This window comes from Archocentrus centrarchus, chromosome 2 (genome assembly GCF_007364275.1).
Source record: "Archocentrus centrarchus isolate MPI-CPG fArcCen1 chromosome 2, fArcCen1, whole genome shotgun sequence".
In the NCBI taxonomy this organism is placed as follows: Eukaryota; Metazoa; Chordata; class Actinopteri; order Cichliformes; family Cichlidae; genus Archocentrus; species Archocentrus centrarchus.
The window spans coordinates 28,796,659-28,819,819 of NC_044347.1; the positions used below are offsets into that span (position 1 = coordinate 28,796,659).

Consider the following 23,161-nt stretch of genomic DNA (forward strand, 5'->3'; position numbering starts at 1 on the left):
TTCATTATCAATTTTAGGTAAACTACTAGCATGTTTAATCATTTGGTAATGTAACCCCCCCCCTCTCCCCACAAAAACTTGGTATCACCCAACAACCCGCTTTCTCTACCAAGCGGCAGCTTTGTGGAAGCAGCTGCTGGGCAGCGGGTGTAGTTTGAAAAAATGAAGAGCACAACACCCCTTGTAAAAAGCGGAAAAATCAAAATGAGGTAAATGTAAATGTATTGTTAGCTGATGATTTAATAACTATGCCGCTGTGTATCAGACACACTATGAATACCGGTTCAGGTATTTTAGCTCCGTTAGACCTGCTCCTCCTAATCTGACAATGAGTCAAAGAAAAAGAAGACATGCGGCACAGTACAATACCTGTAATATGTAATAAACTAAACTCATTAAACAAGTATATAGTTTTACTCAAGTGAACACATACATAACATTTTATGTATTTAGTTAGTAATGACTAATATTAGTACTGATAACAGGACTGAAGATGAGTCCCAGAAAGGTCCAGGATGAGACTCGTTATATTTTAAACACATCAAGTTAAAACCTTTTTCTCTACAGAACGTGTTTAATAGTAAATATTGCATTAAACTCTCACATGCTCAGTGGAGAACAGACTGCTCTAAAATATTTTATTTATTATATTTGGCAGGCCAAATTAAAACAATTTATTTAAAAGTGGAATGAGGGGCTGCAAAATTGGTAGTAAAACAAAACAGGTTCATGAAAGATACTTGTTACTGTTGGAAGAAATGTGAAAAATGTAAACCTTTACTTAATTGTTGAAGGTGCAGAGTAAATACAAATAAAGTTAAATAAATACATAGTAAAAGCATTACAATGTATTTTCTAATAATTAACCCAAAATCTCCTGAATCCTTTTAGAAAAGTAAATGATTTAATAAATAAATAAATAGGCAGAGAGCTTAACCCCCCCAATGTTGGACCCAAAGTTACGCCCTTGTTCTTACCTACAGTCTTCCAGTCTGGTATGGAAATTCTCAGACCAGAAACCCCTTCAGAGCGTAGTGAGGATGGCGGAAAAAATCATCAGAACCTCACTCCCTTCCATACAACAACTCTACCAGTCACGCTGCCTCAGAAGAGCCACCAAGATAATCAGTGACCCCACACACCTGGCGTATGGACTGTTCTGTCTCTTGTCCTCTGGCAAACGCTACCGCAGCGTGCGATGCAGGACTGCCAGACTCAGCAAAAGCTTTTTTCCACAAGCCATTACCCAACTTAAAATAACACACACAACATACCTGCTCACACTTACAGATTCTCTACTTATAGACTCTCTACACACATACAAATATGTATTAAGATTTAAATACACTGTGCTGCTACTTATTTTTCTATTATATTCTGTGCAATAACTACTATCCATTATATTCTGTGCCGCTACTTTTTATTTTTTTATGTGCAATAACTTAAATGCTAACAATTTTTTATGTATTTATTATTACCGGTACTTCATCACTACTAATTATGTGCAATATTTTCAACTAGTGTGTATATATTTGTCTACTTACTTAACATGTCTTTTTTTTTACTTAATGTATATTTTGTCTCCTACTTAACATGTCCTTTACTCAATGTATATTTTGCCTTTTTATATGCTACTTTTTGCTATTTTTTTGTCTTGTTAGATTTTGCACATTGGAGCTTGGGAAACGCAATCTCATTCAGCTGTGCACTCCCAGCTGTATAGTCTGAAGTCTGAATAAAGTTCACCTTGACTTTGACTTTGATCTGTACATATAAAAGTTTTTGAGTAAACTGATATACGGTGTATAAAATTTTGCATAAAAAGGGTTGACCTATCAAAATCTGCCAAAAGGTAGAGGCAAGATGTACGTTCTGAATTTTTACCACTAGATGTCGCAAAAAGTGCTTTTATTTTGAAAACGCCAACCCGGAAGATTTGCCAGATCACGTGGTTGCTGTTCAACATTAGCTCGAGTCACTTTACGTTAATGTTGACTTTTTCCTACCATCTGAGTTCAGCTTGCTCGGGGACAGTGTTTATGTGGCGTACAACGTAGACCAGAGATAATATATATATATATCTTTTGTTTATGTTTCGACTGTTCTGTAAAATGATATGAAACAGCTCATTTGAAGTGGCGGGAGACATGTCTGGTTTCAGTGATGAGCTCATAGACTACCTTGAAGGTAGAATAAGTTTTGAGGAGTTCGACAGAAGGAGAGACGAGCGGAAAGCCAAGGTAAGTGACGAGGTTGTTAGTTCATTAACAGTTCATAGGGCTGGCTACCTAATTATCTGAGGCAGTATCCTCAACGTCACTTCTTCACTCTAAGGTGGTTCTTTCAGTGACATAAATGTGATATTTCCTTTACTCCAACCTCTCTCAGTCAGGGGAGGTAGCTGAAGATGCGGAAGATGATGTGCCCCCTTCCACGTCCGGACTAATTCCAGTGAAAATCGGTAATGTCCATCTGTCAGTGGCTCGGGTTTGTAAATAACGGACCCTTCTTTCACTATTGGCAATGGATCCCGTAAGCCAGTGTCTTTTAATTGTCATAGTATTAGAATATAATGTTATTCGACTGTTAACATCGTAATTGTCGTGTCCAGTGTTAGAATAATGCTGAATAGTTGGACACAATTTGTGTAAAGTTCTATAGAGTATCAGATATACTGTCCCATTTAACTTGAGCATAAGTGGAACTGCAGATATTCTTAATATTCTAAATATTCACCATGTACAAGGGGGGAAACAGACGGTCCTATTAAATTAAACTGGTCTTGATTTAATTTCTTTCCTAAGGCATCCACAAAGTACTTAGCATTGCTCATTAAACATATTGTTTTGGTCAGAGGACACTGGTTATAGAAACTTGGTCAGCTTACTTTTGTTTCCTGCCCGAGATCACATGTGAAGTATGATAAACATGACTTGAGCCAACTCGCCTCTCTTCTCAGAGGAGGGAGTCAGCCCAGGAGTCCAGCTGGCTTTTGCCTCCATGCTAGGCGAAACTGCAGATCCACCATCTTCGGAAGAGGAGGAGGAAGAGGAGGACAGCTTGAGCTATGTTGATGATGCACATGATAAGGATTACATTGCAGAGAAGGAAGAGTGGAAGCCAGAGAAGAAAGAGAAGAGGCCAAGGCCAGTGGGGAGACGAAAGGGGAAGAACAAGAAGAAAGCCGAGGAAGAAGATGTGACTGTTGGAGATGTGTTTGCACTGGAGATGGAGCTGAACCGAGAAAGCAAGAAGATGATGAAGGTGAGGAGGGGGGGAACAATTATATGTAGGTGAGTTGTTCCAGTTCTTGGTTGATATGATTCTGTGTTAACAGGGGCGTCGTCATGGCAGCAAGCTGCCCCGGGCTCTAAGAGGCTTGATGGGAGAGGCCAACATTCGGTACGCAAGAGGAGAGAAAGAGGATGCCATCTTGATGTGTATGGAGATCATAAGACAGGGTATGAAGCGGGTTTACATGACATCATGCACTGACGGACATATAAGCAGTCCCTGTTTGCACTGACACTGACTTTGGAAGCTTGTCTCTGTGCCAGTTAGTGTTCAAAAACAGTATGAAAAATTAAAAAAAAAAAATCTTTTCTCCCTCAGCTCCTCTGGCATATGAGCCTTTCTCCACATTGGCTATGATCTATGAGGATGAAGAGGACATGAGCAAAGCACTGCAGTTTGGCCTGATTGCTGCCCACCTCAACCCCTCGGACTGCGAGGAGTGGATCAGACTGGCTGAAATGTCTCTGGAGCAGGACAACATTCGGCAAGCCATCATCTGCTACAGCAAAGGTCAGTCAGATGCTGCCACGTCACTTCCCTCAGCTTCCCATAGCTTCTGCATTGACATTCACTTATGTTTATTGTGTATTGGTGGGACTGTTGAACAATACAATCCCACACTTTATTCTTTACTATACTTTTATTAGTGTCCTCTATCAACAGTTTTCAATGTGTAAAAGCAAAGGCATATTGTAAGATTTTTTTAAAAAAGGTTTTATCTCAAGGCAAACACACATTTTTCTAATAGACTGTAAAGTTGTGAAATCTAGTTGAGGTCTGTAGTGATAGCACATTCAATATTGTTTTTTGTTTGATTCTGTGTAAAGTTCGTTATAATAATATAGAAATAAATATCTGTGGCAGTTATTTGTCTCTGAGTGCTCACAAGTACAGTAATGTTTAGAGAAACACATTAGTTGACTTGGCAACTGTGGCTCATGTTAGGGCTGGGCAATTAATTGAAAATTAATCAAAATGGGAGTGGAAAGTTTGGGTAAACTTGAAACAAATGTACCACTTAATTTCACTAAAAACCAACACATTCTACCAAGAGCTGATGAGGGGGGCGAGAAATCTGCTAATAAAGTAATACACAATAACTAAGGCTTACAAGTGTGTTTCTCTCAGAAATGACATGCGTCAAACAGCTGAAGAAAAATGAACAGATTCTGATATAAGAGCAAGTCTTCCATCAGAAAGTGTGTGCGGTTTTGGATATGGGGACTACTCATCGAGTAAATCGAATAACTCAATTACAAAAAATCCTTGATACAAATTTTGTGCTTCAATGCTTCATTTAATGCACACCTCTGCAGAGCTCACTGTGTAACCATGAGTGTTTCACCCACATTAGCAACTAAAATAAAACCTGCAGGAGAAATGTATTTAGGAGCAAGCCTGTGAATAAAAAGTATGACAACATTAAGCCCGTGCAGCCCCCAGTTTTCTCAAGAAAAAGACTGATAACACAACAGCAGTAGTAACAGTGCTTTTATAGTTTAATGTGGAGTCTTGTCTACATACAGACTGTGAAGAGCAAAGCAGTGGAGTCGTTACTGAGATGGTGAGCTCATGTGGAGTGAAAGAAGACATTTTTCTAGCATCCAAAGCAGCAGCACTTGTTCCTGTAAGCACCATTAAAACTTTTATTGGGACAAGACAAGAGACCTCCATCAAATCACCTAATCAATAAACACCAGTATGAAGAACTTGGTAGCTGTGCCCATCCACCCCCGTTTGTTTTACAGAGCGAAAATCTACACTAACACTACAGAAGTAAAAATATGTTTAAATTAGGCAGCTCCCTGAAGACTGACTTAAAACCACAAATACTGTACACACAAACAAAAGCACATGCTGCATATGAACCCACACCAAAGATTGGTTTCCATTATAGAAATTGCAGCAAGCAGTTTATTTTAAAAGACCTGTGTTTTTCTCTTTTGAAGTCTTGCTATTACTTATTAATAAGTAAAAATATTTCTAATCCAACTACTCGATTGATCAGTGGACTAATGGATAGAATACTCAATTACTAAAATTATCAATTGCTGCAGCCTTAATGGAACAGATGTTTCTCTGGTAAAAATCTGCTCACAACTTAAGCTGTCAAATTTATCCAGAGAAGGGCTGCTTTAGCACATCCATCAAACCTGAAATATGTGTGTAGATTTTGTGTAGGAGTACACAAAAAAGTTACCGTGCTATCCATTTTCTTAACTGTTTATGCAGTTCAGAGGGGTGATGGCTATAGTCTGTCCTAGCTGAGCCACACAGAAAGAATTCCTGCAAAACTCTGAAATACATCCAAATTACACCTGCACAGCATGTAGTAGGATTTAGACGTACACGCTTTAGCATTACTGGAATCACTGTTTCTCCTGACATTGAACTGGGAAATTTGAACCACCGCTGCAAAAAAAAAAAAAAAAAAAAAAAAAAAACAACCCAAAAAAAGATATTTAGGGAAACACTAGTTATTATTTCTACACTTTACTCCAGGTTCAAGCCTTGCCCTGTTTCTACAGCTATCAAGTATGACCCTACCAATGTGCGCTACCTGTGGGAGCGCTGCAGTCTACAGATGCGCCTGGGAGAGCACAAACAATGTATGGACGGTTACCGCAGGATCCTGTCGCTGCTGCCTCTGGAGGATGGAGAGCACTTCATACAGCTCTCCAAAGACATGGCCAAGTAAGCACACTGACATGGTATACAAAGAATATAGATGTGCTGTTGTTGTGTTTCATCTACACATAAATCCCCCACATGCAGTAGTGTCATGTTCTTGCTTTGCCTTTCCTAAAATATCATGCCATCAGATATTGGATTATCTTCATGACAGCTCATATTTATTTGTTTTTGTGTGTCATGTTTAGGAGTTACTATGAAAATAATGATCTGCCCTCGGCTCTGAGTGTGATTGAGGAAGCTTTGGTACGACACCCCAACCTGGTCAGTGATGACTTTATCAACATGGCAGCCGAGCTTTATATCACCAGCCGGCAGTACAACAAGGCCCTGCAGGTACGTGTGTGTGTGTGTGTGTGTGTGTGTGTGTGTGAGAGAGAGAGAGAGAGCTTCTCTTTAATGGTACCCACACTGTGTGTGTTCTCCTAGGTCTTGGTTCAGTTTGCAGGCATTGTTTTGGTCAGAGGTGAATCCACACCAGTTGTTATTACATCAACACAAGAAGAGAGGAATGAAGAGGAGGGGGGGAAAAGTGCTGAAGGGACACAGTTAAAGAAGGCAGAGGAAATTGCAGCAGAGGAGAATGGTGAGCTGCAAAAACATCAGGCACCTCACACACTTTTTATTCATCCAGAAATATTAAAAGTAATTACCTCTGCCAAGTAGCGTTTGCTTGCATATGTATGTGCATGCATGCGTGTCATTCTGTCTGTAAACAAGATAGCTCAAAAAGTTTTGATTGAATTCTGAAAAAACTTCCTCTGACCTCCTTTTCAAGGGTCAAACTTTCATAAAATGTCTTTTATCTTTAAAACTATGCTTAAAATTCTATAGCCTTTTTTTTGTATTAGCAACATTTAGGAATGATACTAGTATATATTCTAAAAATCACATATTTGCAATCCAAATGTGTGTGGTTTGACTTTTGGTCTCACTTTTAGATTTAAAATCTGCATCTATATTCTTTCAATTTCACTGCAAAATGTGTTTTATCTTTAAAGAAAGTATTATCAAGAGAAAGAGAATGAACTGTCACTGTAGTTAAAAATATAATGTAGTATAACATTATATAATAAGCTCAAGTTATTAATGCCCAGTTATTTACAAATCAGTACTTATTATTAATTACCTATTCCTATATAATGTTTGTGTAATCAAAGTAAACATCTGTCATGCTACCCTTACTGTAAACCATTTAAAGTACATTTAAAAATAAAAAGGAAAACAAAGTGAATATATACAAAATACAAATACTATACTGCCCAGAGAATGAGCTGCGTTGGTGGAGGTTTACACTCTGAGTGCTTTGTTTCTTTTTTAATTCATGGTTGTACTTTATCAAACACAAAAACATGAATTTATGAACTAACCAACTAGTTACAGGTGAAGATTAAACAGCAAAGGTACACCAATTTTTCCCTCTAGTATATGTGAAATTATTCGAGCCAGAGTCACAGAGAGAAACCAAAGAACAGAAAAGTTTTTGAAAAAGCTTGTCTTGGACTCTGGGTCTGTTTGGTGTCCCCACGTTCGTACGGTGCTTTGGGCTCCTCTTTCTGGGTGCCCGTGCTATACATGTTTGAGATCATCAAAGAAACTTTAATATGAAAAGTAAGTGCCCCTTAAACCTAATATCTGGTTTTGCCACCCTTATCAGCAATCTGATTGAGATACTTTGGTGTGACCTTAAACAGGCCATTCATACTTGAAAACCCTCCAATGTTGCTGAATTAAAACAATTCTGCAAAGAAGAGTGGGGCAGTATTCCTCCACAATGATGTGAAAGACTCATTGCCAGTTAATGCAAATGCATGATTACAGTTCTCACTGCTAAGGATGGAACAGCTAGTTAATAGGTTTAAGGGGCAATTGCTTGTCACATGGGGCCAGGTAAGTTGGGATAGCTTTTTTCCCCTTAATAAATTAAAATAATCATATTAAAAACTGCATTTAGTATTTTTCTAATATTCAAATTTGTAAGTATGACAAATATACAAAAACTAAGAAATCAGGAAGGGTGGCAAATAATTTTTCACAGCACTGTAAATGGAAAAACAGATTTAGAAAATTTAGATTTAAGAAGAACTTCAGTTTTTGGTATTTTTATTTTCCTTATTTACTGTAGGCTGGAGTTAAAACTGCTGTATTTGGGGTACTCTTTTTACTGATTGGTTGTTGTGTGCTGTTTCCAGGTGAAATCCTGGATGTGCAGGTACCAGACAGTGTCCCTGTAGACCTGAGGACAAAACTCATTGTCTGCTTCATACACCTTCATGTCTACAGACCTGTAGAGGTAAAACACGACTTACAGGTCACATATACAGTGGTTCCACTAGTACCTATTCGACTCGACATGGTTTTGTTTTGTTTCCATTACAGTTGCATACCACCTCAATGTGGGTGAAGCTGATAGAGCAATGCAGGCAGAAGTCACTTGACATAATTTGTATGCGACTCAAACACGGCTATTAGCTCAGAGACCTGATACACTTTCTCTTTTCTCGTCTGCCATCAAGCACAGAAATGTCTGCACCTCGTCGTTGGACCACGGTGTGGTTTGTTTGTCTCCATTTCCCTCACTTTTGGGTTTTAAAAATGGCATGTTTGATTCTGGTGAAGATGTTGCTCTCATGACTCAGCTAGTGGCAACATTCCCTGGACAATCAGTGGCATGCTGTTCTTCGACGTCACATTTTCGGATCGCCTCGGATTGCTAGGAACCTTGGCTAAGTAGGCACTAAAAAAACTAGGACCTACCAGGACCTAATGGGTAAACTCTACAAACCGTGCCGAGTTGAGTTACGCTGATTAGGCATTAGTGGAAACATGGCAATACTAAGCTCAGATGGAATATGGACTCAGATTATTTGACTTTTTAAAAGGTAATTTAAGAATCTTCATATTTATAAGGGTTTGGTGTCAACGCTGATGGAGCAGAGTCCAGAAGAGATTGGTGACTTGTACCTGGATGTGGGCGAAGCCTACCTGGAAGAGGGCAAGTACATGTCTGCTCTGCCTCTGCTGTCTGCCCTCGTCGTATCTGAAAAGTACAACCTGGCTGTTGTCTGGTTGCGACATGCAGGTAGGACAAAGGAAATGCTGAAATGGTGTTGAAAAATGAGGTGTATCATCAGCAGCTGTCATCTAGAATATTCTCCACTATCTGAAATTTTACAACTATAGTGAAAGACTTGATTTTATGTTAGGCCTCAATTCAAGTCTGACTGGGGAAAAAGAAAACCACTGGTATTTATACCAGTATGTCTTCATCCCTTTCGTTTGTCTTTTGCAGAGTGTCTAAAGGCTTTGGGCCACATGGAGGCAGCAGCAGAAAGCTACACTAAGGTGGTGGAGATGGCTCCGCAACACCTGGAGGCCCGGCTTTCCCTTGCCACACTGCAGCAACAGTTGGGCCGGATGGATTGTGCCCTTAAGGCACTGGAGTCCATGTACGATAGCAACACACTGGCACAGGATTCTTCAGCTGCACAGAAGGCAAGGACTTTTTTTTTTTTTTTTTTAAATCATTATTTTTTAGCTGATCCAGTACTGAACCCTCCAGTGTTCGTCAACATTTTGCTAAATTTGCTACTCCTTAGTCATTTATGTTTGAAATCTTTTGCAACTTGGCCAAAATACTCTTTGGGGAAATCTCTACAAAATGGGGAAATGAATTTTCAATTTTTGACTTTTTGTTTTTTAAATATATTTTTTTATGAATTTTCAACATTTTCAAGAAATACTTTACATTGATGTTTAACTTTCATCCCTACTCTTATTCCAAGGCCAACTCTTTTGAAACTTGAGTATTTAATGTGTAAAGCTCTAAAAAAGTGCTTCAATTTTTTTTATTTTCATTTTTTTAACAAATTTTTGAAATTTGGAAGATAAGCAGAACATTCATGTTTAACTTCAGTGACTGATTCTCCCTTTTTTATGGGCTGAATCTTTTGAAACTTGCGACAAGTATTCATTCATTGGGCAAAACTTCATAATATGCTGCAGATGAATCTCTGATTTTTGACTCTTTCACTTATTTATTGCTAATTTTTGGAATTTTTAAGAAATTCTGTAGATTGATATTTAACTTCAATGGGCTCTCCTCCAGCATGGTGGCGTAGTGGTTAGCACTGCTGCCTCACAGATAGAATACCATCTGGAAGGCCTGGGTTCGATTCCACCTTGGCCCAGGCCTCTCCCTCTCTCTGTGTGGAGTTTGCATGTTCTCCCCGTGCTTGCGTGGGTTTCCTCCGGGTACTCCGGTTTCCTCCCACATTCCAAAGACATGCACTTACTGGGGTTAGGTTAATTGGCTACTCTAAATTGCCCATAGGTGTGAATGTGAGTGTGAAAGGTTGTTCGTCTTTCTGTGTTGGCCCTGTGACAGGCCGGCAACCTGTTCAGGGTGTACCCTGCCTCTCGCCCTATGACAGCTGGGATAGGCTCCAGCCCCCCCGCGACCCTGACCAGGATAAGCGGAAGCGAATGGATGGATGGATGGATGGATGGGCTCTCCTCCCTTATTTATAGGCCAACTCTTCTGAAACCTGGTATGAGTGTTTATTGGCAAAATTCTCCAAAATGTTGGAGATGGATTTTTGACTTTTTGCAAATAACATTGATGTTTAAATATAATTGCTGCTAGTCCCTTATTTTGTTGGCCAATTTTTGGTGAGTATTTAATGTGCAAAGGTCTACAGAATGTTGCACACAGATTTATTTTTTATTTACTTTTTTTAACATATTTTTTAAATTTGGAAAAAATAAAAAAGTACCAGCTTAATGATAGTTGACCTACATCCAAATTAGTTTCCATTTCAATATATCACATATTGTACAAATAAAAGATTTGAAAGCGGCACTCTGTAGGCCAACAGGTTTCTTGTTATTAAACTAAGTCTCAGGTTTCTATGTGGCCTTATGTAGCATTCTCCTGCTTTTACAGTGTTCCTGAAGTATCATACAATTTTTAGAGGTGTTTTTTGTACACATTTTTGGTACCCTTTTAGTTGCTTAACTAGCAAAATAAACAAAATGTTAAGTTTATAATACATACTCCCTGAAGGAGTGGATTGAAGTCCAGCACACACAGTATGGGATATCACACCTCTGCTTATCCTGTCAGGAGACATCTCTATTGACACCTTCTAAGGGTGTCCCCAGGAAGCAATTAGGAGCAACTTGGTAACCAGAGAACATGAAAAGTGAATGACACAGTGTCAATGTACTGCACAACCAGCGAATGGCTTCCTGTGTAGATGGCAGATTATCTGTGATGACTGATCTTAGGCCCTGCCCACACACAGGCATACCCTGATCAGTTCTACTGCTCATCAACTCACTAATTCCTCTGTTCCACAAGTACCTGTTTGGTTCGACTTTTCTCGACTCTACTCAGCTTTTGGGTTGTGGTAGTACCTGTTGTCAGGTACTTTTTAGTACCTTCTCAGCTAGGGTTCCAAGCGAGTAGAATCGAGCCTAAAATGTGACATCAACAGACTGCCACTAGGACATCACCAGGGAGTGATGTCACTAGATGAGCCATGAGGGCAACTCCTTTACAAGAATCAAACCTGGTATTTTTGAAACCCAGCAATGAGGGAAATGGCTACACACTAACCAACACAGATGTTTTTGTGCTTGGTAGCTGATGCCAGAAACCAGAGGGAGCTAGATGGAGTGACTGTTTGTTTTAATGCTGCATACAAAAGCCCTGCCTTAAAGCATTAATGGAGGCATCTTCAGCCAGGATGCACATAATTTGATAAAGTATAGCACTCGGGATCATAACGTCACCAACGGAATGCTGTTTACATATCACCAAGTTGATCATGGAATGTACAGAGATGGATGCTACTTTTGGGTTTGAAAGGTAAATTGTGGACATTGGAAGCTCATCAGAATGGTGAGCTGCTCTGTTAAAAATTGACACAACCAGACCACACCCCAACCCTTTAAAGTGGAAATGAAACACTACATGTAAAAAGACGTGGAGCCCTGCTCTAAAAAACTGTCATACATTTAACACTGTCTGTGAAGCTGGATTTAAGAAATAACTGTTTTAGAAAATGTGTAGCGCCATCTTCAGCCAGCACAGAACGTGATGTCCAAAGGTTGGTTGTTGCCACTAATATACTTACATTAGTTTATGTTAGCTAACTAGTGGCAGAACTGATAATTCAGTGGAAAACAAGGAAACTAAAACTAAAGAGCAGCCTAAGGGGGTCACTTTAATACTTCCTCTGGCTGCAGCGATGTTTTATGTTTAAAAAACAAAACAAGGATATACTGTCCACTTTCACTCTGTGTGTCTTAAGCAGTAAGTGGTTCGTCTTTGCTGGCTAGCTGCACTGAAACTGGAAAATGCAGTTATTAGCTGTAATGTTCAGATTTGTAAAGCACTTGAAGACTGTGGAGGAGAGCCTGTTTGAGTCAGGCGGACTGGTGGTTCACCAGAGCAACAAGCTGAAATCAGACACTCTGATTTTTCCTGGGTCATGTGTACCAAGCTGTGAAATCAGCTGGAAAAAGATGTCTGCAAGATGTGATCAGCACTGTTTTATGCAATGAAAGTCCCATTCCCCAAACACATCCAACCAGTTTACATTATAGGTTACTATATGCATATCACACCATAAACATAACTTAAGTTTCTTACCAAAGCACAATCGGAAATCCTAACATCCATCAGCATGTCTGCAGGGAGAATAGATTTGTTTGGTTTTGCGAGAACATTTATAATTCTTAACTTGTTTCGTGTGGAGGTTCTCACCACAAATGGGTTTTGAGAAAATGTCGAGGAACTTTTGCATCTGTAACTCCTAAAAATAAATGGGATCAAACCCTCCTAATAACACTCCTTTGCTTTGTTGTCTAGCTTCTCTATGTGTTGTATTTGCTTCTGAGCTTCTCACAGGTAATTTGGGTGTTTTTTGAGGGGGCAGTCATTAGTATGTTTTCTCCTTATTATTTCCTGCTTATTATTGTCTGTCTTTGTTTTGGTTTTGCATGAACAACATGGCGGTGACATGGCAATGAACACAGGGCAGTTCCTAAGCTCTGTATTTGGTGTATCTTGTTCCTCTCCTTCAAGGAACAGCTGTTATAAATATATCATTTTGTTTCTTTTGCTTTAACAATCACCAACACAGTCGAAAAGAGTAATTGGTTTAGAAGTAAATTGATAGCATGTACTAATAAGGTGTGGCCACCAGAAAAAATAAACTAAAACCATAGTACTGATTATCAGATATTAGAGCAAAACTAAGGCATAATGTTTATTTGCTAAATCTCTTATCTACTGAACCTTTTTGTGGCAGCATTTCATTATAATTATATGTTTTTTGCATGGACAACTAGCTCTGTATATTGTTGTGTTTGTAGGAGTTAAAGCTTTTACTGCATCGCTCTACACTGCTGAAGACACAGGGAAAAATGCAGGACTACCTGGACACTGTGATAACTATGATCTCCATGCTCCTCAAGGTAGCACACTTTACCAGCACTTGACATTATAGATGTTTTTTGTTTGTATGTTTTTTTTGCAGGAACTTACCTTGTGTCTTTATGTGCTACTTATTATTTAGTTAAGTGTTTAATTCATATCAATGACATAAACAGAATGCTTTTTCTTCCCTCTGATATATTCAGTACTTTGACTGTCAGTAAAGGAGTTGGTACAACTTTTCCACAAAATAGAATCCACTTCCAAAACATCTAACCTCAGAAAAATATCAGATATACGGTCTGAAAATACTCTGGGAGTAAATTAGCAAAGGCTGAACTTGAAGTCTGTGCCATGGAAACTGACCTGAGGCCAGGAGCATAAAACTGTCTGTATAAAATCAAATATCCATATGATTATTTGATCACATACAATGGATAATAATGATTTGATCATCTGCTGACTTTGTAAATCTGCACACTTACAGAGAAATGAACAGTCTCTAATTGTTATGGAGTTTTATTTTAATGGAGAGAGGAAGAATATGAACCAAAAGTCCAGAAAAACACATAAAAATTATAAATTGATCTCATTGTCATTGAGTAAAATAAACATTTTGGTTTTTGGTTGCCACTAATAGACTTACACTAGACAACCCAGTCAGAATTCTAGTGGCTGTGTGCCCATGTGGCATCAGTCAATTACTGATCCTCCTCATCTCAGCTGGGAGAAAGTGCTGTGGTTAGATGAAACCAAAATCAAGCTGTTTGACATCAACTTGACCACTGTGTGTAGAGGAAAAGAGGGAGTATGACCCTAAGAATGGCATTTCCACAGTCTAGCACAGAAGTGGAAACATTATGTTTTGAGGCTGTTTTTCTGCTAAGGGTACAGGACGATTTCACCACTTTGAGGGGCCAATGGACGGGTCTATGTATGATGTAAAATCTCTTACAGCATGGCAATGACCCAAAACATTAATGTCATGGAGTGGCTTTGCTAGTCTCCAGACCTCAATCCTATAGATAATCTGTGGAGGGAACTGAATCTTTGAATTGCCAGCTGCCAGCTAAGAAACCTAAAGGATTTAGGGTGTCTGTACAGTGGAGTGGGCCAAATCCCTCCTGAGAAGTGTGCAAGCCTGGTGACGAGCCACAAGAAACATCTTACTGCTGTGCTGGCCAGCAAGAGTTTCTTCACCAAGTACTAAATCATGTTTTGCTTGGGGATTGAGTACTCATTTCGCTCAGTGACATGTTAATCAAGTTTATGCAATGTGGGTTTTTTCTGGATTTTTGGTTGATATTCTTTCTGTGTCTGTTAAAATAAAACTATCATAAATATTAGAGACTGTTCATTTCTTTGGAAGTGGGCAAAGTTACAAATTATTTCCCCTCACTGTATGTGCAGTAATTGGTTCTGTAACCAGTAATTTTTTTTTATTTTTATTTTTTTTGTACATCTCAGGGGAGATGTGCTAACTACACTAAGCTTTATTTCTGCTCCCATAGGTATGCATAAATAGATACAGAAACAATGTTGCATGTGACCATTAACCATAGCTGTGGCTATTTATAACTCCTGTGCCACTCATTTATCACATGTACCGAAATTCATTTATTACTTCGGCTAAGGCTTTTGCGTGCGTCTCATTTCTGTTTGTAATCACAATACCTCGAAAAGGTTTGAATGAATTATGATAAAACTTTGAAGAGCTGTAGGTTCGTGTTAATGACCCATTCAAATTTTCCTTCTGTTCACCAAGGTCTTTGAGGTCTATTTAATGATTTATTGGTTGAAAAATTGACCAAAAAACCCTTATAACTTAGAACCTATGAATCTCACAAGTATGGTGTTTATTGTCAACATAGAAAGCAACGTATAAAAATTAAAAATATGTTGCATTTGACCTCTTCAAGGTCAGATTGATCTGAAGGTCAATGTGATGAAAATGGTATATAGAGCTATTTGAAACTGTTTTTTACTGCCATTGTTTGTATTGACAACATGTAGGCTTTTAGGGCATGATATATAAAGATTCTAAATACCATGTTACTTTGGACCTTTGACCTCTTCTTCAAGGGTCAAACTTTCATAAAAAGTCATATCTTTTTGTAACAATGCTGCTTGGCAGTAAATTTATACCATTGGAAAGCCTGTTTATTTCCCCTTAAATGGTGTCACATTTGTAAAGAAAATGCACTTGTAGTTTGAGCAGCAGAGTTAAGAATGGGGGCTGCGCCCATGGAAAAACTTGCCATATCTTCTCTGCCAGTGCCAAACTTCTATGGACTCTTGTTTTGAGCATCTAGTACACTAGGTAACAATCAGGCTATGTCTATATTTGTTACAATTTCCGTGATCCTCTTGGCCAGATCTCTCCTGAAAAATAGATCTCAATGAAATGTTCTACCTGGATAAATAAAGAATAAGTAAAATATTTTAAAAAGTGACTAAAATTGAGCTACTGAAATAGGTACTCTCCGGGTACTCTGTCATCATGTCGTCCGTATGGGTGTCTCTCTGTGAGGTTTCTTGTTACTGGGAGAATTTCTCTTAACACTGATGGATTGTAGCAAGAGAAAGTGAATTTTCAGAAATAAATTGACATTATTTCATCTTCTGTTACATTCACACATCTCATTGTGTCTGAGAAGTGATTGAGTATATATGTACGTATGTATGTATGTGTTCTAGGTGGCCATGCAGCGAGCTAAGGTTTGTGTGCGCTCTGTTAGCTTGTCGGGTGAGAATCACCTGAGGTTGGTGAAGGTTGAAGACTTGCTACCAGAGATTGCTGACCATGTAACAGCCTATTTGGACAACACTGGTATGAATATTTTTGGTTACAATTTTACTTACTTAGTCATCATACCTGATTGCTTGGTTTAAATGTAGAACCTGTAGTTGGCAGAATCAGTGCAGAGAAGTTGGCTAGATAATCGCTCCAGTGTTAAGGGCCTAACACAGGAAGAGAGTAGAAGCATTGTGGCATCCAAAGACTATGGAACATCCATGAAATTCAGCACCCTGTAATAAAGATAAACAAAATAGTGATTAGTGTGTCATTAGTGTACCTGAGCACCTGTTCCTGTCCACAGGTAAAACCAACGTCCTGTCTAAAGAGGACTGGTGGCAGCTACTGCTGAGCTGTGTGTTGACACTGTGTGAGGTGCAGCGTTATGAGGAGGCTGAGATGCTGGTGGATTCAGCCATGGAGTTCTACTCATTCTATGACAACAAGCCCAGGAGGAAAGAGCTGGAGTTCATTGGCCTGTCTGCCACCATCATGGACCGCAACTATTACAAGGCATATAACTACATCAGGTAGACTGATGTGTATGTTGCCTTGGGCAGAAAGCATGTCATAGTTATTTCACATGACTTAGTTTGGGGAAAATAGAAATGTACATTATACATAAATTATAATATTAATTGTTCTGTTTGTCCCTTAACAGACTGATGCTGATGGAAAATGTAGCTCTGCCTCAGCTTTGGAATATTTTTAACCAGGTATGCTTTTGTGTCTCTGTACAATGATTTATTAAGACATGGAAAAAGAAAGTAAGGGGCTCTGAGGGGATGGTATACACAGAAAACTATAACTATATGAGATTAAACCTATAACTATATGAGGAAAAAAATGGCAGATTTGAGGGGGGAAAAAAATTAACATTTCTTTTGTTGGGCAGTCGCGTCTCTACACTTCTTGAGGTTAAATAGGAAGGAAATTCAAATAGTTGAATTTAGCAAAACTTATAAGAAATGTTATAAAATCAAAAGCATTTTTTTAGTCAAGCCATTAAGGCAGAGGTTAGTTTTTATCCTCCTGCTTTATATCGTCTCTGACCATCCTTCTGACTGTGAGGCTGTAATTTTCTAGCCTATAGACTCCAAATCCACAAGGAGTACAGCCATGAAATTTGGCACGTGTTCTTCACTCTCAAAGATATGCAACACAATATTCATATTCCTGGATGTTAGTAGCCTTTGTACACACTGGCTGTATTTGTTTGAAGTGGAGAGGATTTCAGGCTGCTATTGCTATGGTAATATATGGTAATGATATGCAGCTTATTTTTCATGCCTGGTTGACTTCTTCTAATCATGTGATCATATTGTGTTGTGTGATTGGCTATACCTACTTGACCATTGTTAACTCAAATGGAAAAGGTGGGGATTCCCCATATCTAGCAACAGACCCAGGTCACTTAACAGCTGGTAGTAGCTAGATGGTGGAAATTGTTTGTGTCTGTTCTATAATGTGGACACCAGGAAGTATTTGCAGAAATGTTAAAGATAATCACAGAATATCAAGCATGCTTAAAATAGTTTTTGATTCAATGAGTACTGTTAATATTTTTGCTAGAATACATATTATATCTTTACTAATCCAAGGGTGACAATGCATTTGGATAAATGTTTGGGGCAAAACAGAAGGTAATAAGATGTCTGCTGAAGGTGTTCTGTTATGAAATGGGGCTGTAATGTAATCCAGACTTCTAAATTAATTTTATATTTTCATTAATGGCAGTGGGATATTCCCATTGGGCTCTGATATGTTGTCTTAATGATTATGAAGATTTACTGTTAATATTAATTATACTAATTAATACTAATTAATAAGTTAAAGGGACATGAATTGCCTGGATATTGTGGAAAGATTTTGCAAACAAATTACGTTTTTGTTGTTTTTTTTTAACTCTCCTCAGCTGACAATAACGTCCCAGCACCAGCGCCACCATCGCTTCTGTCTACGCATGCTGTTTAAACATCCTGACAATCACGCTCTCTGTGTTCTCTGTGGACACAACGCCATGGTGTCAGGGAGCTTCAAACATGCTCTTGGTACTTACACACAAATCTACTAATTCCAGTTGCTAAGAATGTTTTACATATCCCTACCACACTACCACACAAGAGACCAATCATGGGGTTATTTTCAAAATCATCAAAAATACATAATCATGAAAATAGGCAGAGTCCCTGACAGACCTGTCCCCGCCCATTGAGGCTGGTCATTGGGACATGGAATGTCCGAATGGACCATGTTCCAAACCTCCATTGTTATTGTTGGATGCAAGGTGGTTGGTACCTGTCATGGTGGTAATCCCCAAACTAGATGGTGGATGCCGGAGGTGAAGGGAGCTGAAGAAGGAGTCCTATCAGACTTGGTTAGCCTATGGGACTTCAGAGGTTTCTGACAGGTACTGGCAGGCCAAGCAGTACAGCAGCTTGGGCAGTGGCCGAACCAATTGGTGTTTCATTTATTTATTTATGTTTTTTTTTCCAGGGACTGTGATTGGAAATTAGCTCATAGCTGAATTTGGTACAAAGCATCTTTTCCTTTTATGTGATTAATGTTTTTTGTACATGGTCCCTGAAAGAAATAAACTATTAAACATAAGTAAATAACTCAGGTGTGGGAGGAGTATAGTGAGGCCATGGAAAATGATGTCCGTACAGCCTTGAAGCAAGGTAACTCAGGATGGGGTGGACGAGGTTTGCCCTGAGTTCCTGAAGGCTTTTTATGTTGTATGGCTGTCTTGGTTGACACGCCTCTGCAATGTTGTGTGGGGGTCTGGGGGTGGCACCACTGGATTGGCAGACTGGGGTGGTGGTCCCCATCTTTAAGAAGGGAGACTGGAGGGTGTTCTCCAATTATTGGGGGATCATACTCCTCAGTCTCCCCAGGAAGGTGTATGCCTGATCACAGAACACTCAACCAGCTCTTCATCCTCTCGAGGATATTTGAGTAGTGTGTGGGAGCCCATCCAGTCTACATGTGTTTTGTGGACTTGGAGAAAGTCTCTTGGGGTATCCTGTGGGGGGTGCTGCAGGAGTATGGGGTGTCTGGCCCATTGTTGCAGGCCATTCAGTGCCTGCACAACTGCAGCAAGAGCTTGGTCTGTATTGCCGGAAATAAGTTGGACTCGTTTCCTGTGGGTGTTTGACTTCGCCAGGGCTGCTCTTTGTCACCGATTCTGTTCATAATTTTTATGGACAGAATTTCTATGTGTCGTCAAGTGGCAGAAGGCTTCTGCCTTGGTGGTCTCAGAATCTCATCTCTGCTTGCAGCTGAGTTGGTATGAAGCAGTTGTTATGAAATTAGCACCAACTCTACACACAAAAACAAACAAATAAAACCACCTTAACTCAGCAAACTCATCTAATCAAATGAGAGACAGTTCAAACTATACTAGTAGAGTTAATCATTTTAAATGCAAAGGGGGAAACTAAAGGGGCAATAACTAAATTTAATTAAAAGAAACCACATTCCCCCCTGTACACCTCCAACCTCAGCCTTCTCCTTTGCTCAAACCAGGGGCAGTAGACAGGTAACTCAAGAAACTAGACAAAAACACATTTATGCAACTTATACACTGTTCAAAAAAATTAAAGGCACACTATAAAAACACAATAGGGAAAAAAAAAATCATGCAAGATATCTGTACTGATGTGATCTGGGTAATGTGCTAGAAACAAAAGGATGCCACATTGTTTGATGGAAATTAAATTTATCATCCCTAAAAAGGACTTCAAAGACACCCTGAAAATCAAAGTGAAAAAATGATGCAGAAGGCTTGTCCATTTCCTTTCTGAGTCTCAAAATAGTACTCAGTTTGTTTGGCCTCCATGTACTTGTATGCATGCCTGACAACATTGGGGCATGCTCCTAATGAAATGATGGATGGTCTCCTGGAGGATCTCCTCCTAGGTCTGGACCAGGGCATCACCGAGATCCTGGACAGTCTAAGGTGCAACCTGGTAGCATCGGATGGAGAGAAACATACACAAAACAAAAGCAGATACCTGCTGAAGGGTTAAGGACTGCCTACAGCCCTGTCCAGCTCTCCTAGAATAACTGACTGTCTCCAGGAATCTCCTCCATGCCGTGCCATCCTGGAGGACTTTGCCTACCTGTGCAACCTCTGTAGGTTCCAGGTATCACCTCATGCTACCAGTAATAACACTGACCCTAGCCAAATGCAAAACTAGAAGGAAACAGTAAGCAAAGATGAGGAAAAAATGGCAGTGACCTCCATCTATAAAACGATTCCTGTTTTGGGGTTTGTCTCATTGTTGACCCTCTAGTGCACCTGTTGTTAATTTCATTAACACCAAAGCAGCTAGAACTGATTAACAACCACAGATCAATAGTTCAGAAGTTTAACTGACTTGATCCCATATTCTGATTTAACTTGTGTTCCTTTAATTTCTTGAGCAATCTATAAAGCAGTGACAAATCAGTGTAAACCAAATGTGTGCGCATCGTTTACAATACATGTGTGTGTTTTTAGGTCAGTATGTTCAGGCCTTCCAGACTCATCCCAGCAATCCACTGCACAGCCTATTTGTGGGCCTCACCTTCTTCCACATGGCATCTCAGAAGTATGTAGCCAAACGGCATGCACTGGTGCTGCAGGTACAGTGTTCTTTTTTTTTTTTTTTCCAGCTTTAGTATTTCATTCTATAGTCTGTTCTTTTAAAACACACACTTCTTTTCAGGGTTTCTCCTTCCTGTGGCGTTATGTAGAGCTGCGTGGAGAGTGTCAAGAAAGTATGTACAACCTGGGCCGAGCACTGCACCAAATGGGCCTCACACATTTGGCTATGCATTACTACCAAAAGGCACTTTTACTACCAGCAAGAAAACTGGAGGTGGGTAAAACCACAACTTGCTCCAGCTTAGCCTTCTGAAATATAGACACTTTTATTCAAGACAGTGATAAATTGACCTGCATTCAGAATTCTTTTACATTTTTCAGTTCTCTACTAAACCTTCATAATGGCAGCCTTACACAATATTTCCCTTTTTCTCTCTATCCCTCTAACCACTTTTTTTTTTCCCTGCAGGGCATCGCAGATGACCAGGTTGATCTGAGGAGGGAGATTGCCTTCAACTTGTCACTCATCTACCAGGCCAGTGGTAACGTGGAGATGGCCCAACAGCTCATTAACTCACACTGCATCATTTGAAAATGTCCCTCATCATTGGAACTTCCTTTCCAGCTGCGAAATTTCTATGAAAATGTGGAGGGTGGGTGAAGCCTTATTTATTTATTAAAATTTTTTTTGGGTAATTATTAAACAAATGTTGTTTTGTATTATGTATGTTATTTCTGCAAATGTAATTTATTTTGTCATTTTTACATTCATATTGGTTTATCTTTAGTTTATATATAGTTTAATGTCTGATAGGTACTTAATCACATTTTAAATGATACAGAATCTTTCAGTTGTATGATTTTTGTTTTGCTGACTTAAAGTAGCTGCAAGACCTATAGTTCCTGTCTTTCACCTCTTTGAACGAACCCATCTCTAGAGTAAAATATAGAACAAACTATTTATGTAAGGCAGCAGTGTTAACCACTGTACCACCATGCTGCCTGGCATCAATGTATAAAAGGTAAATGCTTCAAATAAATCACTGCCAAATCTCACTATCATGTATAAAATCTCAGTATTAAAGTACTGAGTATTAAAATGACTGTATCCCTCAACAGCGTCAACCTCAGTCTGCTTGGGAAACAGAGGACAGCAGAAGCCTGCCTATCTTAAGCGAGATTTCTTGCTTGTTAACATGGAGGTGCCATTAAGTGCTGTCCCAAACCAAATGGCCTTAATACACCCTTTGATAGAAGTATAAGTTAGTAAAGATGCTAACTGCATGTTTGTTTTCTGTTATAGAAAGGTGTCCCAAACCCTGCCTTTCTATCACTACTCTGAGTTAAACACTTTAATAATGTGACTCCACGGGGAGTTAGACTCGTCATATAATAGGAGGGTTTTGGATTCTCTACATTGGGCCTCTACATCAATGTAATGCGCTTCCGTTTTTGCTTTGTTTTTTTCTTCATTGTCACCTGTTATTAAGATGTATAAAATGACATGTTTTCTAACCTGTTTGCAATCAGAATACAATACTGACACTGCTGTAGCTGAATCTGTATTGTAGTATTGTGGTGGGCTTGTGATAAAATGTGAGTTTATTAAAACAAATTACTTTTAATATATGATTTTATTTTTTTTTAATTTGGGACTTTTCAAAAGAGTGCAAACACTATTCAGTGATTAGATACCTTTGAGCCTGAATTTTAACTGTGACATTGTTTACTCTAAATTTTCCTTTTTATTTATTTTTTATTTTAGGCCTTTTTGATGTGGGGTAACTTTTCCCCTATAAAGCTCGGTACCTGAGATGTCACCGTTACAATGTATTATAGGACCATTATTCACATGATTTTGAGTTGTATACATGGAGTGTATCAGAGACATGAGATTAGAGTTAATCTTGTCTCAGGAGTATGTGAAATTAGAGGTTGCTTTTGGGTTAAATTGTGAACATGGGATCCTCATCAGAAGCACTTCAGGGATGGATTAAGATTTTTATGCTTTCTAACTTTAAAGAAACATCGAGGAGCTGCACCAACACATGGCTTCAGTAGCAGCTGGAAGAAGGAAATGCTTCACCTTCAACAACATAATGGAAAATCAATTTGGTTTGTCTTGGCTGTAGGCTACATGGCAACTAGAAATGCGACAGCGTGACTTGAGCTAGTTAGTGCTCACCAGACAATTTAAATTTGTAGATCCAGGGATCTACAAATTTATTTATGTAATATTTATTTATGTATAAATGCACTGATTTAAAATATTTACTAATACACGTGTGTTTGTAGTTATGTCAATATATAGGTATTCTGATAGTAAATAATATGAGGACTAGTA

The 23,161-nt window shown here is 39.0% G+C and overlaps 1 protein-coding gene across 3 annotated transcripts; it reads left to right on the forward strand.

The window, feature by feature from the left end:
- Nucleotides 1–1,953: 1,953 nt before the first annotated feature.
- Nucleotides 1,954–22,442, forward strand: gtf3c3 (general transcription factor IIIC, polypeptide 3). Of its 3 annotated transcripts, XR_004021526.1 has the most exons (20): nucleotides 1,954–2,240; nucleotides 2,389–2,461; nucleotides 2,960–3,264; nucleotides 3,338–3,461; nucleotides 3,613–3,804; nucleotides 5,823–5,988; nucleotides 6,174–6,321; nucleotides 6,415–6,571; nucleotides 8,178–8,278; nucleotides 8,896–9,067; nucleotides 9,278–9,480; nucleotides 13,369–13,470; nucleotides 16,127–16,259; nucleotides 16,531–16,756; nucleotides 16,888–16,942; nucleotides 18,142–18,277; nucleotides 20,731–20,855; nucleotides 20,939–21,091; nucleotides 21,287–21,470; nucleotides 21,937–22,442. XR_004021526.1 is itself a non-coding variant. In XM_030756023.1 (19 exons), exons 1-19 carry the CDS (start codon nucleotides 2,148–2,150, stop codon nucleotides 21,407–21,409), a joined length of 2,787 nt encoding a protein of 928 aa, XP_030611883.1. In that variant the 5' UTR covers nucleotides 1,954–2,147; the 3' UTR covers nucleotides 21,410–22,442. The 3 variants fall into 3 exon arrangements, 2 of the variants coding, with proteins under 2 accessions (XP_030611883.1, XP_030611893.1); XM_030756023.1 differs by having other exon boundaries at nucleotides 21,287–22,442; XM_030756033.1 differs by having other exon boundaries at nucleotides 20,939–20,990; nucleotides 21,287–22,442.
- The last annotated feature ends 719 nt before the right edge of the window (nucleotides 22,443–23,161 follow it).

Coding starts and splice junctions, on each gene's coding strand:
- gtf3c3 (XM_030756023.1), top strand. CDS start 2,148: ATGTCTGGTTTCAGTGATGAGCTCATAGACTACCTTGAAGGTAGAATA. Junction 9,068..9,277: donor TGTCTGGTTGCGACATGCAG/GTAGGACAAAGG, acceptor TGTCTTTTGCAG/AGTGTCTAAAGGCTTTGGGC. Junction 9,481..13,368: donor ATTCTTCAGCTGCACAGAAG/GCAAGGACTTTT, acceptor TTGTGTTTGTAG/GAGTTAAAGCTTTTACTGCA.